Source organism: Molossus molossus, unplaced genomic scaffold (assembly GCF_014108415.1).
Source record: "Molossus molossus isolate mMolMol1 unplaced genomic scaffold, mMolMol1.p scaffold_m16_p_1, whole genome shotgun sequence".
In the NCBI taxonomy this organism is placed as follows: Eukaryota; Metazoa; Chordata; class Mammalia; order Chiroptera; family Molossidae; genus Molossus; species Molossus molossus.
Genome location: NW_023425344.1, coordinates 195,719,309 through 195,733,315, shown reverse-complemented (window position 1 = coordinate 195,733,315; position 14,007 = coordinate 195,719,309). Strand labels below are relative to the sequence as shown.

The 14,007-nt window shown below is 45.8% G+C and overlaps 1 protein-coding gene across 2 annotated transcripts in view; it reads right to left on the bottom strand.

The window, feature by feature from the left end:
• Positions 1-4,614: 4,614 nt before the first annotated feature.
• Positions 4,615-14,007, bottom strand: part of AQP9 (aquaporin 9) — a 46,524-nt gene continuing 37,131 nt past the window's right edge. The window contains exons 5-6 of one of the 2 annotated variants that reach the window (XM_036266594.1): positions 12,286-12,503; positions 4,615-7,055 (exon numbers count right to left, since the gene is read on the bottom strand). In XM_036266594.1, the coding sequence (XP_036122487.1) occupies positions 6,881-7,055; positions 12,286-12,503 (393 nt within the window). In that variant the 3' untranslated portion in view covers positions 4,615-6,880. The remainder of the gene's footprint in view (positions 7,056-12,285; positions 12,504-14,007) is intronic. The other variant, XM_036266603.1, reaches the window with a different exon arrangement.

Genomic DNA, 14,007 nt, shown 5'->3' with positions numbered 1-14,007 from the left:
ATTTGTTGAAAAGGCCATCAAATTGTCTAGACACCCTTATTAAAAACCAGTGGACTGTAAATTCGATGGTTTATTTCTGGACTCTCAATTCTATTTTGTTGTTACGTGTCTATTCTTTTCTTAAAAATATGTTTTTATTCATTTTTTAGAGAGAGAGGGAGGAAGAGAGAGATAGAAACATCAATGTGAGAGAGAAACATGGGTTGGCTGCCTCCTGCACACCCCCTACTGGGGATCGAGCTCGCTCGCTGGGCCTGTGCCCTGACCAGGAATTGAACCGGGACCTCTCAGTCCATGGGACGATACCCAATCCACTGAGCCACACGGGCCGGGCTATATGTCTATTCTTATCCACAAGTTTAATTACTGCCACTTTTTACTAAGTTGTAAAACCAGGAAGTGAAAGTCCTCTAACATTATTCTTTTTCAAGATTGTTTTGGGAGTGTTATCATCTATATTAATTTGCTATGGCTTCTGCAACAAATTAGCACCTATCTCGCGGCTTAAAACAACAAAGTTTTATTAACTTACAGTTCTGTGGGTCAGAAATCCCACCAAAACCAAGGCATTGTAATTTGTGAACTAAGCAAGGCCCTGTGTAGGTTCTTTGCACCAGAGTAGATTAAGAGAATTGTCAAAGCTTAAGTCAGTCACAGGACTTGGATTATTTAAATGTCAGCAGATGTACATGCATTTTCCTCATTAGTTTTTCTATAGTAACAAAGCATGAGTACGTAGCTGAGTACGTAAATGTGACGTGACAGAATTAGCTAACACTTATGAAGAGGAAGTAATTTCCAGGCACTACATTCAATGTTTCACAGTCATTTTCTTAATGTATTCAACAACCAAAAGAAAGCACGTGCCAGTGTCATTCCCATTTCATGGACTGAGGTTCAGAGGGTCTCACAGCCATTCAGCAGAGAATCAGAATTCAACCTGCCTGTGTCTAGACCCTGACCTCTGGAGTACTAGCCACGCAGCCTCCGACCTGTGACGGCACAGACTCCCTTCATGGTCTGGTTCAAGGTTCAGCAACAAAACACCTGTTCCCTACCTTTGGCCCCAGGCTAAGATTAGGCTCCATATGGGCAATGCGTGGTCCAGTCTTTCCCGTGACCACAGAGTCTTTTATGGCGATCTCATCTACTAGATCGGCACGCGAGAGGCCAGCTGAGGGCCACCGAACCCCCTTCAGTAGAGGTGATTTCCTTCTTGCAAAAGTTGAGATGTATTTTGCCACTTCTTACTTGCTTTTGTTTTCAAAAGTCTGAAGTCTTTGGGGAAAAAGTATACATAAATAAACAAAAAATAATAAATAAATGCATAGGAAGTATCACCACTAGTAAAGATTACAGTAGTTTAGAAATTTTAGGTTTGCTCTTAACTTAATCAGCCAGAGCTTCACACAGGGCTGCAGGGCTGTTAACAACTTGGACGTTTTTGCACAGTGCATTTTCACTTTTAAAAGGTGAGCATTTTGTGGAGTATGCATTTTTTGATGTAACAATAGTTGCGAAAGATCTTTTTCACAATTTCAAGTAAATGCGAGACTTCCTTCCTGCCTAAACATAATTCCACTCCTGCCAGATGGCTTTTCGAAACAGTCGGCAAATGCATTTTCTTTTTGGTGTAAAAATGAAAATATTTTGCAAAAATCTTGCAGAAGACTGATACGAAGGTACAAAACAGGTAAACTAATGCCGCAAAAGCCCGATGTTCTCCTGAGGAATTCGGGGTAGAGCACCCGTCTCCCTCGTTCACGGGGTCCTCGCTGTCATTCGCGAGTTAAAGGACAGTCTCACCGGAAACATGAACTGCGACTGGAGTTTGAGGATATGAAGACATTACTGACAATTACATTTATGTGTGACACTAATATTTTTAAAGAATTCTTGCCTTTTAGATATAAATAGTAAGTATTCATAAATACAATGATATCATGTCTGGGATTTGCTTCAAAAAAGAATCCCAGGGCCCTGGCCGGTTTGGCTCAGCGGTTAGAGCGTCAGCCTGCGGTCCGGAGAGACCCGGGTTCGGTTCCCGCTAAGGGCGCGTACCTCGGTTGCAGTTTGTCCCCGGCCCTGGTCGGTTGTGCGGGTGGCAGCCACTTGATGTGTCCCTTTCACATCGATGTTTCTCTCTCTCTGTTCCTCTCTCTCCCTCCCACTCTACCTGAACAAAAAAATGGAAAAATGTCCTCGGGTGAGGATAAAAAAAAAAAAAGAATCCCAGGGAACTAGTGAGACAGAGAGAGTCTAGAGCAGTGGTTCTCAACTGTGGGTCGCGACCCCTTTGGGGGACGAACGACCCTTTCACCGGGGTCACCTAAGACCATCGGAAAACACATCTTTCCAATGGCGATTCGTAATAGTATCAAAATTACAGTTATGAAGTAGCAACAAAAATAATTTTATGCTTGGGGGTCACCCCGACATGAGGAACTAACTGTATTAAAGGTCGCGGCATCAGGAAGGTTGAGAACCACTGTCCAGAGGATACGTCGGCCTTGCATTGCCACCTGCTCCCATCACGCATTCCCCTGCCGCTGTCCACGTGTCGGCACAGCGGTGGGAAGCGTCTCTGTGTGGCCGATGTTTGACGGGTTGAGGAATTCTGTTTTAAACCATCTGATTCATTTGTTAAGAAGCCTGGAAAATTACCTAAGGTTGAACTAACATAGTTTTCGGTAGGTCCTACCCTTGACACTTTTATAGAAATGTTTATCAACAACTTATCCCAAGTCTCTTATCAATGATTTTCAAACCGTGAAACTGTGTCCAGCCGGTGTGGCTCAGTGGTTGAGCGTCGACCCATGCACCAAGGGGTTACCAGTTCGATTCCCGGTCAGGACACATGCCCAGGTTGTGGGCCCAATCCTCAGTGGGGGGCATGCAGGAGGCAGCCAATTAATGTCTCATTGATGTTTCTATCTCTCCCTCTTCCTCTCTCTCTAAAAATTAATAAAGAATTTTTTTTTTTTATGAAAAAGGAAAAATCTTCCCTTGATCCTGCATTCTCCTGTAACCACCACTTCCTTTAAAAATAACAACAAAGCCCTGGCCAGTTTGGCTCAGCGGTTAGAGCGTCGGCCTGCGGTCCGGAGAGACCCGGGTTCGGTTCCCGCTAAAGGCACGTACTTCGGTTGCAGTTTGTCCCCGGCCCTGGTTGGTCGTGCGGGTGGCAGCCACTCGATGTGTCCCTTTCATGTCGATGTTTCTCTCTCTCTCTCCCTCCCACTCTATCTGTACAAAAAATGGAAAAAATCCTCGGGTGAGGATAAAAAAAAAAAAAAAAACAACAAAAAACTTCGAGACTGTGTTCTGACGATTGTCCTGTGATCCCAGTTTCTCCTCGGAGACCTCTCGGGCTGTTTGGGTTGGGGGTGGGGGGTAAGATGATCTCACAGGCAGAACGAAACTCCCCTCCCCTTCCCCACACTTTCTCTTGTGGTTTACTTGTGAGTTACCACATGTTTTTGTTTGAATAATAGGTTTTGTAACTGTAAGTGGTAATTCTTTTTCCATAATGACATTTTTGAGCATTGCTGTACCTTTAAATGAGACAAGTATAAAACAATGTAAAGGAAATAATTTATATATTAAGGATCAGATTTTAAATGTGACATTTTTATTCCACTATCCCATTCGACAGCTTAATATTAACTCTAGCACGTACTGGTAGAAAAATCCCACAGGCTTTGACTTGCCCCAAGATCTAGACTGGTTGGAAAATCAGAAATTATATTTTTGGCATTAAAATAAATGCTTCTATTAAGTTTTAGGATTGACAAGGAAGAGAGAAAGGGGGCATCTCATCATGTTAGCTCCGAAAGGATACATTTACCAGGTAGGTTAGTTGTTTCTATGTAATTGACTTCTGAGAACAAGCCGTTCAGCCTCACAGAGCTTCGCTTGCAGAACTGGGCACCGGCAAACCCACTGTACGGTGGGGCGGGGGAGGGCATGCGTGTGAGCACCTGGAACCAGAGGACTTCTTTCCCATTAAAAACAACCCAAACTTCCTGGGGTGGATTTCTACAAGTGTACATTTCCTCCTCGCAATCCTAGTCATTAATCACAAGTAGTGTATAATGAACACCTGCATGGATCATTGATTCCACAATCCAACCTGAAAACTCCAACTTTGGGTTGTCTCATCCTCTAAGAATTATAATCCACCCCCAGGGTCTGTTCCCGACTTGTCTGCCATCTGCTTTTGGCAGAACTTGAACCAGGAAATAGGATTTCAACATCCTCTTACTCCTCTCCTCACCTTTTCTTGACTCCAGGGTCTCCCAACCTCCACTAATGAATTCCTTTTTTTTAAATCCTCACCCGAGGACATATTTGCATTTATCTTCAGACAGAGCAGCAGGGGAGAGGGAGGAAGAAAGAAAACATGGATGTGAGAGAGACACATCGACTGGCTGCCACCCACACAACCCCAGCCGGGGCCGGGGACAAACTGCAACGGAGGTACGTACCCTTAGCGGGAACCGAACCCGGATCTTTCTGGTCCACGGGCCGCCGCTCTAACCGCTGAGCCAAACCAGCCAGGGCTGATGAATTCTTTATTACAGGGGAGGGTGTCCTGTGCATTGTAGGGTGTCTGGCAGCATCGCTGACCTGTACCCACCAAATGCTGGCAGCACCCCTCCCCCAGTCTTGACAACCAAAAAACGTCTCCAGGCCCGAGCAACTGTCCCCTTTGCCAGAATGGTGGGTGCGAGTGAGAAGGAGCAAAACTGCTTTCTAACCCACAAGGATCCCAGGGCTGAGACTTCTGCCGGGAATTACCTGCTCCCCTCCCCCGACTTGTTTCTGAAAGAAACCTTAGACCACGTAATTTACCAAGTCGACCTGCTCAAACCCCGGCTGCACAGGAGAGTCACCCAACATTACGAATGACCAGCTGGGCAGCACCATTTTCCAAGAGCTCCTCAGATCTCAGTCTGTAGACAAGACAGACCATCTCTGAACTAAATGTCCTTAATAATCTCAATACTTATGAAAACGCAGAACAAAACAAAAACAGTTTTATTTCAAGTAGAAAATATCCAAGTAGTTTCAGAGCAAGAGAATAATCCCATGTCAGAAGGTTATAGAACACAGGCCACTGGAGAAATTTCACATTTGCTTTTTGCTTTCCATTATCACAGAGCAAGTGGGAAGTTGCGTCCCTCTGGAAATTTTGGGATTTTTAACGGTTTGACTGAAGGTGTGTCACTTGATGTAGAGCAATCTCTCTGGTGTAACTCGGACTCTTTTGACCAAAGAACATCAGGTAGAAGCTTTTAAAGGGACAAGCCTGACCAAGAGGAAGTGTCCTGAACGTAGTGTTTGAGATTGGCAGGGAGGGAAGATGGAGCAATTCCAACGGTGGCCTAGGAAAGGAGGTCTTCTGATCATGTTTTTCAGCAGATGAAAAATGTGATCGAATTGTGACCTCTCCTTTAATGCTTCAGAGCAGTGGAAATAAAACCAGGCAATGAAGGTCTTTTATCTTAGGACCCAGGAGAGTTATGTCCAGAAGGTACACATACATACTCTGGCCACCGCCAATCCCACTTCTGACTGGCCAGTGAAGTTTGGCCGAGATTCTCAGCCAGTTATTGATCTTCTAAAAGGTGCAGGGTAAATGACATGTTCGACTTCCCATCTGACCTAGGCCACTCACCTCGCTTCCCTGGGATTGTTTCCTTACCTGAAAAATGGGCAGCATGGTATTTACCTCAGACAGTCTCTATGAGGGATTAATTTAGATAATATATGTGAAAGTGCTTTGTATACTGTGAAGCCCAATAGGTATGCTATTTCAGGGACCTTCCATCCTGAAGATTATACTAGACCAGGAGCCAATGGCTTTTCGTGGGGGCTTCTAGGACATGTATAGAATAGTGTATGAGTGCAGTCACTGACATAACTTGTCTGTCCTCAAGTGGGCAATTAGGAAAACATATTTGAGCTAAAAATACAGAGTGATGTATTTTTCATGACTGAGGTTATGACTGTATTTTAGGTTATTACATACTAAAGACCAGAAAATTAATTGGTGCCCTCTAAAAATGCAAAGAGCAAGAGATTTATCTGATAAATGGTTTCCATTAAAAAAATTCCATTTGGTTTCCCAAATTTATCTTGTCTCCGGAGGTTTCTGAATGCCACAGTGTCCTTCTCCTAGCTTTCCAACTGCATTCTACTGCTCTCTACATCCCTGGCTTGGAGAATATCAATGTTTGTACAATAACAGTGGATGGCAAACCTAGAGATTTAACCCTTTAGTTTGCTAACTCATGGATATGTTAACTGAAACCACTGTTTTGTCTTTCAATTTAGTTTTGGTTGACATTCAGAATGTAACCTTTGTGGATTTGAAAATAAGGCTTTTGGTGATACTGTTTCATACAGATAATGCAGTTGAGACCATCCAAATAAGCCCTTGGTCAAAATTTCAAGTTATGCCCTGGCCGGTTTGGCTCAGCGGTTGGAGCGTCAGCCTGTGGACCGGAGAGTCCTGGGTTTGGTTCCCGCTGGGGGCATGTACCCGCCCCCCCCAAAAATTCAAGTTATTAGTGCTTACCCAGCAATAAAAATTCACATGAATGAATGAAATAAACAGGGCAGAGAGAAGCCTGTTTCAGGAGACAGTCCATGCTATACTAAGGGATACTAGGGGGTAGGGGAGGGACTGGTAGAGAAGAGGTCAGTGTTTTCAAAATTGCATTCAGATGTTTTTTCAATCAGGTGTCCCACATGGCTAGCAGAGAACAGTGGGCAGATGCACCCCAGTCTTAGGAAAACACAGACACCTGGATGCCATCTTTCCTGAATAGGACGTCAGCTCAGCCACTGGGGTAAACCTAGAGCTGAGCCGCCACTACATTATCACGCTGAGCTCATGTTTCTCTGGTTTGTCCTCCAGTGGTTCTCCCTCGAAGTCTGGGTCCAGGTCTGGGTGGTGGATTTCAATGATAAGGATATAGATGAGGCCTCCAATGACAGCACCAACCATAGGGCCCACGACAGGAACCCACCAGAAGTTGTTTCCAGCTCTGAAATCAAACAAGGAATTGGTGACACATCACTTACTTGGCCTTCCTCCCCGTGTTCCTGCTCGTCACTCACTAATCTACTAGTGTTGCTCAGGCTTATGGCTCCCTTTTCCCTCAGCAAGAGCTAAGTATAAGGGTGCTCACCACAGCTGGGCAACCTGGATTCTCTAATACACCTGATTTCAGATGATCCATTCCATTGTCCTTTTAGTACTTTCAAAAGAAGATGTCCCATTTATTTTCCTTTCAGAAAATATAGTCCTATAATGTGGTCAAAATTTAGGGCATAGAGCCCTGGCCTGTTTTGCTCAGTGGTTAGCGCGTTGACCTGCAGACCAGAGAGACCCGGGTTCAATTCCCGCTAAGGGCATGTACCTCGGTTGCAGTTTGTCCCCGGCCCTGGTTGGGGTTGTGCGGGTGGCAACCAGTTGATGTGTCTCTCTCACATCGATGTTTCTCTCTTTCTCTTCCTTCCTCTCTTCCTCCTGCTCTATGTGAAGATAAATGCAAAAATGTCCTGGGTGAGGATTAAAAAAAAAAATTGAGGGCATAGAGCAAACGTTCAGGTTGGTTATTCAGGACTTTACTTTCCCTTGTCCTGAAATAATGAGTCTTGAGGATTATGAATGGAAAGATGTGGAGAGATTCCTGGACATCACTGGTGTGTGAGAACAACCACAAAATAATCAGGATTGTTTGTCAATGAAAAAGAGTTTTTAAAAAATCAGAGGTGAAATACGAATTATGTACTGAATAGAATTCAATTTAGTGCTTATTTTCAAGGTCGCAGCTTGACGTTCTCTGGTAAGGCTATCGTGCTGTGATTCCCTCCCCGTCCAGAAATCCCGAGTCAGTGCATTGCACTGGAGGTTCGGTTGTGCGATACAGTAGCTGTCTTTGCGAATTGTCACCTTTTTGGAGGCAGGAAATCCATTTAAATAACTCAGCAGAAAGAACCAGGAATGCTCAGAAGCAAGCAGAACCATACAATATATTGTTTATGGAGATATGCATTTGAGATAAAACTTCTTAAAAGCAGAGAAATGCTGAACACAAAAAAATTCAAGACAGTGTGTAGGAGGCAAGGGAAACAGGAGGGTTTACGTGCGGATTTCATATTGTTCTGCTCGAGGGAAGAGCCATGCCTGTGCCCCCCCCCCTTTTTTTTTTTTTTTTTTTTGGTAAATCTGTATGCTTAATAACTACACATAAGATCTTTGCTTTGTATCAGGTATTGCTGAGAAAGCATAAAGAAAGAAATGAGCACACGCAGGAGGCCTGTCCTGGGACTCACGAGACCCAGTTCTAATCTCAGGATTCTCGAGGTCTTCGGGCAAGTCTCCCCCTCTCTGAGATTCGTGCTTCCATCTGCACGGTGGTCCCTCCCACGCGGACTATCCCAGCACTTGCTTAGGGTGAAAGCAGATCATCAACGCAGGCTCCAGGCAGCAGCGCTGAGGCTGAGCGGCAGCCACTAGAGGTCGCTCGTACTGCGTGGGAGACAGGACGCGACACTGCTGTTCAGGCAGCGCCTGGGCCAGGTGGACATTTCTGTGAGAGGCACAGGGGCTTTAAAAACTCAGAGGTACTTCGTTTCCTTTCTTCCATCAGTATTTTATAGTGAATCTCATTGTCATTTAACAAATGGGGGTCCAAGATATCTGCCAGGACACATGTTCTCTTTTTCCTGGATAGACCCTCCTGGGATCAGAGCTGAAGCCCTGTGCTGGTGTCACAAGTCATAAATGGAGGGGCTCCGATGTGCTTCCCTGCCTGGCCAAGCCCCAGTGTCCACAGGGTCACTTGCACGCTGTGATGTTGAGGATGCCAGGAAATGCCTGTGTTCATTGGTTAAGGTACCGCCATCAAGGATTCATTCCTTTGGGTAAACTTTGAAAAAATTAACACTACCCCTGAGATCTTTCATCCATTAAGTCCTTAACCTCTTCATGTGAGTTCATGAAGAGAACTGGGATGGGAACCATCCTAATTCACGGGTAAAGGAAGAGTCAGCCAGGTCTGTCGACTCTTGTTCCTAGACCTTCTGGTGCCCCACATCCTGGTCAACCTCACTGCTTGGTGAGGATCTGAGAAGAAGGCATTCTTGGCTCTGTCTGGGTGTGGATCCAAGCTGGGACATCTGAGATGCTTACTTTGGAGACCTGCTCTCCCTCAGAGGTTTTCTTGGGAACTTTTGGCTGAGGATTCCCAGCAAGCCTAGCTTTTTTCTAACTGGTTTCTGCCCCCTCTACTCTCTCCTTTTAAATCCATTTCATATAATGATGTCAGATTAATTTGGCTAAATTAAAGTTCTAAACATGTCAAACTTCTTCCCTAAAATCCTTTGCTGCTCTCCATAACCTACAGAATGAGGAGTAGCAAAACCTCAAAATTTTTCATTCCGGGAGTCTAGGACCTCAGTGGTCTGTCCATAACTGTCCTGTCTTCGTGCACCCTTCAGCTAGACAGGCCCACTGGGTACTTTAACACCCTCTGTTTGTATATAGGATCCTCTCCAACTGAGATATCCTCGGAAATAGAAATGTCCCATTTAAACATGTCCAGATGCTACAAAATGCCCCTTGTTTCACCCTCATAACTTCTAAATTTGGAGTTGCAAACCTTTTCTCAACTCCTGGAGGTAATTAGTCAAATCTCTTGTGGCGCCTGTCAGCCCCAACCTTGCTAAGAGCCTGTGCTAACCCTCTGAAACAGAACAGAACAGCACCGTGAGGGGCAGCAACTGGGTCTTGCCATCTTGAGCACAGGGTCTCGAGTGAGAGATTGGGCAGCTGCATGGGTGCACACATGAATGCATGAAAGAGAAAGACCCTGATGCTAAAAAGAAAACACGTGGGATTTGGTGATTGAGCATTCTCCCACAGACGTGGTCTCCTGCAAGTCACTTAGCAGAGCAGAGAGAATAGGCAAGATCTCCGCCTGTAGTAGAATCGCCATCACCCGCAGAGCTTTGGGCAAATCACCGAGAGGGCTGAAAGGGAGCCCAGGTCACGTTGGGACATTTTGTTTCAGGGGTCTGTGTGAAGCTAGCAGAGGTGACTTGGTGGTGGGGGCAGTGGTCTCCTAGAGTGAAGGCCAGGAATGCTGGACTAAAGAAAACTCAGGGGCTAATTCCCGGCTCTGGGAATGAGGAGACCTTTAGGACTTACATTCTGTTCTCCAGAAGAACACAGAGCATCCTTTTCAGTGGGGGACGTTGTGCTCAACCTTCTCATAATCTCGTGGTGATCACTCTGGAACAGGGCTCCTTAACTGTGGCACTCTTGACATTTTTGGCCGAATAATTCTTTGTTGTGGGGATCTGTCCTGGGTATTGTAGCTTGCTTAGCCGTATCCTAGCCTCTGCCTACTCGATGCCACTAACAACTTCTGCCCCCACCCTCCTCAGTTGTGACAGCCAAAATTGTCACATTGCCAAATGCCCCTGAGGGCAAAATGCCTCTGGTTGAAAAAAATCACTGCTCTAGAAAACTTAGTGTATTGCTAGTTTCTTAAAGATAGGGATATTGCTTGATTCTCCTGGTAACCCTCATCTCCTGGGACACGGGGCACATGGTTTTCACTCACTCAGTAACTTTCATTGAGACTTTCGATGTGCCTGGCCCTGCGTTAGTCACCGTGGACACCGCAGTGGCAACGCTGTCACAGTCCCTGTCCGCATGGTGCTCACCTCCTAGCAGCTCCCAGCACCGCTGCTGGTGGCGAGGGGAATGCTGTCAGTGATGTTAACAGCTGGCGGCTCCTACTTGCGAAGGCAAGACCAACTCTCACGTCAATAAAGTCGTCAGATGGGTCTGACTTGGAGTGCAGTCAGCATTTAGGGACCCGTGAGCCCTCTGTTCTCACAGCAAACATTCAACAAACATTTGTTCCCACGTGTTTTTCCTACCCCTTTCTCCATGCCAGAGCCCTGGTTCTGGATGAACCAACAGACACTGTGACAAGCGGACAGGATGGGCCACTGTGGTTTTATGGTGGGGGAGTGGGAAGGAATTAGTGGGTAAAGTTTGTCCTGGGAGCTTGGCAACAACAGTTGGTTTTATTTCCTCAGCACATTCTGAAGTCAAAAGCCCAGGGTCTTGCCACCTGCTGTGCAGAGGCTCTTTGATTCCTGTTCTGCCAGGCACCGGTCCTCATGCTGGAGATCAGCACGGCGCCGTCGGTGGGGCCTTCCCAGCTTCCCCAGCCCAGCTGGTCACTGCTTGGAACTATGTTTGAGGGGTTGCCAGAGCACTTATCATATTGCTCAAGGCTAATAACTTAGCTCATTTTGAAATTTCCTTGCCTAGCCCAGGCTGGCTTGGCTCAGCTGTTGGAGCATCGGTCCACAGACCAAAGAGTCTCGGGTTCGATTCTGGTCAAGGGCACGTACCTCAGTTGCAGTTGGGTTCCCAGCTCTGGTCATGGTCCTGCAGGAGGCAACCAGTCAGTGTGTCTCTTTCACATCAATGTTTCTCTCTCTCTCTCTCCCGTCCCACTCTATCTGAAGATAAATGGAAAAATATCCACCCTGGCCAGTTTGGCTCAGTGGTTGGAGCATTAGCCTGCGGTGCAGAGAGACCCGGGACTGGTTCCCGCTAAGGGCACGTACCTCGGTTGCAGTTTGTCCCTGGCCCCGGTTGGGGTTGTGCCGGTGGCAACCAGTCAATGTGTCTCTCTCACATCGATGTTTCTCTCTCTCTCTCCCTCGAGCTCTATCTGAAGATAAATGCAAAAATGTCCTCGGGTGAGGATGAAAAAAAAATCCTCGGGTAAAGATTAAAAAAAAAAAAGAAAGAAAGAAATTTCCTTGCCTAGCTTAATGACCACAGCATAAGACAGTGTTTGGTGAAGATCTGTTGAATGAATGGATGCTGCATGGTTCACTAGAAAGAGCCCTGTAGTTGTATTGAAAGACATAAATTCTAGTTCACCTTTTTGGAATCTCTCTCTCTCTCTCTCTCTCTCTCCCTCTCCCTCTCCCTCTCTCCAAAGTCTGTGTTTGCCTCTCTCTTTCTTTTACACACACACACACACACACACACACACACACACACACACATCATGTCACAAATCACCAGGGAGACATTCCACACTCAGGACCAGAGTATGCACTTGACCTCCAGCTTCCTGTCTGTACTCTCCTGGATCCCGGTTCAAAGCCCAGGCCTCCCTGATAAAGCCCAGCACGACTCTTTCTCTCCCCTCCGCCCCAACCATTGTTACTCACGTGAAGACCTCGAACCCCCATCCTGCCAAGGCAGTAAAAAGTCTGGGACTCAGGTCTCGAGCTGGATTCATGGCACAGCCACTGTTCAGTCCCAAAGAGGAAGAAATGACAATAATCAGGAGGCCAATGACAATGGGCTCTAGGCCTTTGGGAATGCCCACGTTTTTGGAGTCAAAGATGGCAAAGACGAGCATGAGGAGGAACATGGTGGCCACGACCTGCGGGAGGAGAGAATGTGGAAAGGGTTTAGCTCATATTCTGTCTATTTGCCCACCTCAAAAGTCACCCCCTCTTGTTAAGAAGAAAGCTAGTAGTTACTAAAACACATGGGTGAGCACTTTGCCAGACACTCTTCTTACCACAGCAAGTTCAGACGTGGGCGCTCATATTTCCCGAAACAGATTAGTACTACCCAAGGTTGCACACTGATTGGCGGTCAGGTGTGGACCTAGAGTTGGGCTCTGGAGACTGTTATCTTTATTACGCTTTCCTGCTAAACGACTACCCAGCTAAACAGAAAGACAAACTGCAGGCTGGAAAAATGAACGGAGGGGTTCATTCAAATTGGCAAGACAAAGAACGTGAGATATCAATAGGAAAACTGGCAAAGGAAGTGAACAGAAAATTCATGAAAGAAAAGTAGAATTAAAAAACAGGTAAGTGGGGCCCTGGCCGGTTTGGTTCAGCGGTTAGAGCGTCAGCCTGCGGTCCAGAGAGACCCGGGTTCGGTTCCCGCTAAGGGCGCGTACCTCGGTTGCAGTTTGTCCCCAGCCCTGGTTGGTTGTGCGGGTGGCAGCCACTCGATGTGTTCCTTTCACATCGATGTTTCTCTCTCTCTCTGTTCCTCTCTCTCCCTCCCACTCTATCTGTACAAAATATGGAAAAATGTCCTCGGGTGAGGATAAAAAAAAAACAAAAACAAAAACAAAAAAAAACAAAAAACAGGTAAGTGGGAATAACCTGTAATGAAAAGAAAAGCAAACAATAGGAAATATTATGGAAATGATACCAGTTCTCGGGCTTTTCCGATAGAACTAAACATGTATCACACTTTTGAAAAGAATCTCAGCAGTAATTTAGCAATGTGCATTCACAAATTTTTTTATGTTTTTATTGATATTTTAAGAGAGGAAGGAAGAGAGAGATAGAAACATTAATGTGAGAGAGAAACATGGATCAGCTGCCTCATGCACGCCCCCTACTGGGGATCGAGCATGTGCCCTGACCCAGAATAGAACTGAGCCACACCGGCCAGGCAGCAATGTGCATATCTTTTTTTTTTAATCCTCACCCGAGGACATTTTTTTTCCATTTTCTGTTCAGATAGAGTGGGAAGGAGAGAGAGGAAGAGAGAGAAACATCGACGTGAAAGGGACACATCGAGTGGCTGCCACCTTCACGACCAACCAGGGCCGGGGAAAAACTGCAATCGAGGTACATGCCCTTAGTGGGAACCGAACCCGGGTCTCTCTGGACCGCAGGCCGATGCTCTAACCACTGAACCAAACCAGCCAGGGCAGCAAAGTGCATTTTTAAGAAACCCACAAAATTATTCAATTTGACCTCATTGGATATTTAAGAACCATTTCATGAAAATAATCTAAAATATGGAAAAACCATAAAACAGACACACTCACTTAACCATTACATGGGTTTTCAACTGCATAGTTCTATTTATATGCAGATTTATTTTTCGATAAATACTGTATTTTATGACTCCCT